Source organism: Littorina saxatilis, linkage group LG4 (assembly GCF_037325665.1).
Source record: "Littorina saxatilis isolate snail1 linkage group LG4, US_GU_Lsax_2.0, whole genome shotgun sequence".
Classification (NCBI taxonomy): domain Eukaryota; kingdom Metazoa; phylum Mollusca; class Gastropoda; order Littorinimorpha; family Littorinidae; genus Littorina; species Littorina saxatilis.
The window spans coordinates 62,510,693-62,515,369 of NC_090248.1; the positions used below are offsets into that span (position 1 = coordinate 62,510,693).

At 46.1% G+C, this 4,677-nt stretch overlaps 1 protein-coding gene across 1 annotated transcript; it reads right to left on the reverse strand.

Moving 5' to 3' along the window:
* Nucleotides 1-3,776: 3,776 nt before the first annotated feature.
* LOC138965680 (uncharacterized) lies at nucleotides 3,777-4,187 on the reverse strand. Its single transcript, XM_070337856.1, has one exon. The coding sequence runs from the start codon at nucleotides 4,185-4,187 to the stop codon at nucleotides 3,777-3,779; it is 411 nt and encodes a 136-aa protein (XP_070193957.1).
* Nucleotides 4,188-4,677: the final 490 nt, after the last annotated feature.

A 4,677-nucleotide genomic window follows, 5' to 3' on the forward strand; every position in this document is an offset into this window, starting at 1 on the left:
TGTATGTGTGTGTGTGTGTGTGTCTGTGCGTGTGTGTGTGTGTAGAGCGATTCAGAACAAACTACTGGACCGATCTTTATGAAATTTGAAATGAGAGTTCCTGGGAATGATATCCCCGGGTTTTTTTTTTCTTTTTTTTCGATAAATACCTTTGATGACGTCATATCCGGCTTTTTGTAAAAGTTGAGGCGGCACTGTCACACCCTCATTTTTCAATCAAATTGATTGAAATTTTGGCCAAGCAATCTCTGAAGAAGGCCGGACTTCGGTATTGCATTTCAATTTGGTGGCTTAAAAATTAATTAATAACTTTGGTCATTGAAAACCTGAACATTGTAAAAAAAAATAATTTGTTTTTAAAACGATACAAATTTACGTTCATCTTATTCTTCATCATTTTCTGATTCCAAAAACATATAAATATGTTACATTCGGATTAAAAACAAGCTCTGAAAATTAAAAATATAAAAATTATTATTAAAAAAAAAATTCCGAAATCGTTTTAAAAACAATTTCATCTTATTCCTTGTGGGTTCCTGATTCCAAAAACATATAGATGTGATATGTTTGGATTAAAAACACGCTCAGAAAGTTAAAAAGGATAGAGATAAAGAAAAGCGTGCTATCCTTCTCAGCGCAACTACTACCCCGCTCTTCTTGTCAATTTCACTGCCTTTGCATCGAGCGGTGAACTGACGATGCTACGAGTATACGCTCTTGCTGTAAAAATGCAGTGAGTTCAGTTTCATTCTGTTAGTTCGACAGCTTGACTAAATGTTGTACATGAACAAAGTATGCAAACCAGATGATCCAGCGACGTCCTTCCCAATTTATGTCCAATGGACGTCTACCCACAACACGCCACTGGATGCCGCGTGGTCAGCCAACCATGTTGTGGTGCCAGTCGTGAAAACCAGGTTCTTTTTCCCACAGTGAGACATTCAAGTTGGGGACTTTGTGACCGCTGACTTTGTCAGCATGGATGGAAAGGTGGAGAGATACAGGGCAGTGATCATCCCCAAGTCAACCTATTTCCCCGATGGGCCAGATCGAGAGGAGATCTGTGTGAAGTGTTTGCGCGCAAAAGACAATCGGAGATACTATGTCTTTCCTAATGTTGATGACATTACATGCTTGCCAATGGCTCAGATAAAAAAAATCCCACCAACCAACCATGAACAACAGGGCCTAGGGGGGATTACTTTTTTTGACAAGCGACCAAGTCTCATTTGAGCATTCACAGTGTTACCTGAGAATAGCACACCCCCTTGAATTGGGACCAAAGAAAAAGCGTTGTATATATGCATTTTTGAATGCTTTTCTAAAGTCATAAGTTCATTTGTGAAAAAAAAAAATTTTTAGGGATTGTTTTGCTGAATGCATGCAGTTAAGAAATTGACCCCGTTTTCAAATTTAGGGGGTAGGGTTGCCCCATAGCCAACGTATGTCTGTGTGACTGTGTCAAATATCAATCTACTTTGCGTACAAAATGTATAGATGTTTGTTTTTCGATTTTAGAATGATTTCTTAAGCTGGCTAGAACTTCTGAGGTCTACAGGAAACGATAAAGATAAAAAATGTACAAAATATAAGTAGCGTCCTTTATCTTACCATTGTTCTGATCAATGCTGTCCCTTTATTTGCAAGTTAACCATTTTTCTTAATGTGTTCAAGGAGTATGTTAAAAATTATTATCAATGGTTGCTTTAAACAGCACCTTTGGGCAGTTATTATGCACTGAAGTTGTAAAAGCATGTTTTGGGTTTTTTAGGATATAGCGTCTTGGAACGCCAATCATCTTGGAAATACGAATGTTCATATATTTTTTTTTACTTTTTTGGATAGATAAAAAGTTGAACTCTTGGTGCAAACTGTTTTTTGGCCCCTGTTTGACTATTTATTATTTTGGAATATTGTGTGTGAGGGGGAAACTGCAATCCTCAATATCATGAAACGTGCCCACACACACACACCACACACACACACACTCACTTCTTTGGTCGAAACACTATTCATGCATTGTTTCCCCCCAACTCTCTTCTGTTATACACAATTCCCTCGTGCAATGCAAAGTAACTGCAAAGAAACTGCAAACATAACTTTATACTGAGCACTTACACAGCAATCAGGAAGCGGTGCCACAATCGCGGGTGTTTGATTGTCATCCCATCGAAAAGATAACGTGTTTTGTTGGATCAGTTTGTTACAACATGAATGGGAACTTTAAAGTCTCAAGAATGTTTTCCAAGCAGTCGGTTTCGTCCTGAACAAACAAGACTGCAACTATGACAGTGGATTTCATTTATTTCTAATTCAGTTTAGTGTTAGATGTAATCAAGGAAGCAAAGCTGCACAAAACGGGTTAATAGAAATTCTAATTCAGACTTTGAACCTCTAAATTCTAAGTTAATTTAAAGCATCGCACACCGAGTACGATTTAATTTATATTTTCCTGGCGCCTATTCATTATTTTGGTAGTTTAGGTAAAAAGACAGAAGGGAAATCACTCTGCTGGCGTAAGAGCACCGTCGCCGGAAAAAAAACGTGACTTCAAGTTGCTGCCTTTAGGCAAGACAAAGAAAGACTAGAAAGATTTGGTGATGTGCCAGACACAGTGTTATGAAGTACCCAATGAAGGTAAACATTTAAATAGAGGTGTTTAGTCGTTTTGTGATACAACTAGAAGCATTTTGTGAGTCTTTTCTGACATGCGGCTATGGGAGTGTAGTAGTGTGGTGAAAGCCGAGCTTTACATAAATGACAGGACGGTTGACAGGACGGTACGCACGCAACACATAACAAATGTAAACACGCACTGCGGCCGGGGTTCACCCAGCCGCATTGCGCTTGCTACATTAACTGCTCATAATGCTGAGCTCCCCGGGGGAAACTAAGCATAAGCGCCTCTAACGGACTTACCGTTAAAGGCTGTAACACGAACGTCCTCAAGTCTTGAAGACGGTCGTAAGGTCGATGCTGTCAGGTGTTGTCTGGTCTCTCTCTTGGTTCAATCTGCTCTCTTACCCGCCACCGCGTGGCTTTACACTTCCGGTACAGGGGGAATCTAATGGAGTCGTCTCCCTTAGCCTAACAGGGAAATCGACATTCACCACATTCCTCCCCGTTTTGAAAAGAGAGCCCCTCAACTCGACCGCAGATGCCGTCCCGGGAAGGGAGCTCTTCTTTGGGACCGGTGGTGGTAACCAGATGTCTTCCTGGGGACACTGCTAGCCATGCGGGCTCTATCCTCATACTTCCTCGCTCCGCTGCCCATTTCCCGACCAAGGTGTGCTGGGGGTATGCTGGTCTTCCTGCCACCATGGACCAGGCACCTCGTCAAGCCTGGCAGGGAAGCGTTGTGCCTTGGAAGGATACTTCATGGTGGGGTTTGAGGCGTTTTCACAGAGAAGCGCGCATATTGCTGAGGGGACACTGCACTTGGGACGGCTAGTCCCCTGTAGTTCTCCATCTGCATGCTGCAGCCCTTCAGCTCAAGGCCTTTGCTTGGGCCGCCCAGTGTTGGATGGCACTACAGTACACCAGGGCATGTCCACAACAGTCAAGCGCAGGCTTTTGCACACGCCTATCAGACACCCACTTCCCCCAGGTGAAGGACGTCCCAAGTCGGGTTGTGCGCTTTACCCTCCTCCCCGTTTTGAAAAGAGAGCCCCTCCCTCTGGAGTGTTGTCCTTGTAGATGGGGGAGCTCTTCTTCCGAGGTTCTCCTGGGTCCTACGGGGGGAAACTTGTTACAAAAGATCCAGGAGGGGTGCGCACCTAGCGCGCGAGACGGAAGAACCTTCTCGCATTCTCCACGGTCACGCGGAGAATCTCGCGCTGGTCCACTTCCCGCCAGTTGGCCACGACTTCTGCCGTGCCGAAATCGTCATAGGGGGTTCCAGGTGCCCCCGCGAGTCCGAAATAGGGGGCGTCAGTCTCCAGGAGAAGGTGGCCTACTGGAACTGCTTTGATGGCTGCCACCTGGTCCGCTGGGGAGAGCGTAGTCACCCCACCCACACTGAACATGGTGTGGGGGAAGGCGTCTAACCACTTTGTGATCTCTTCCACTGGGCCGATGAAGTGGTGGATCATAAAGTGGGCAGACGCGTCGAAATATCTCCCCAGGATCTCCCGAAGCTCCTTTGCAGCTACTTCCGGCACTCTCAGTTCTCCAAAAAGTTTCCGCATGTCTGCGCTTCCGGCCTCTCCCTTTGTCCTCGCCTGTATGCCCCTCTTTAATTCCTTGGCCCTTTGGAGATCGCCCCCGGCGTCGCAACACTGCGTCCTGCCGGGAGCTCGTAAAACATGGTGGCCCAGTGGAGCGCTGCGTCAGGGAGAGGTCGTCCCTGCGGTCTTCCATCCTGGGTGCTTGGTCTCGGTTTCTGTGATTGGACGGCCTCTTTTGGCGTCGCGCTCCCGCGTCCTGCCTGGGGCTCCAACGCTCCTTGAATGCCTCCGCCCCGGTGGGGGACCAATCTGAGGAATGTTGCCTCCTTTGCGGTTCCTCCCCTACATGTCGGGGCCTCTTCCTAACCTGGCCGTCCGAGCAAGGTATTCCGTATGTCGCTCGTAGAGGGCATCCAACTTGGCCAGCAATGCCTTAAGATGATCGTCACTGGCTTTCTGGGCAGGGTCCAGCTGGTTGTCGTTCCTGGGCTCGGGGGATCACACTCGATTC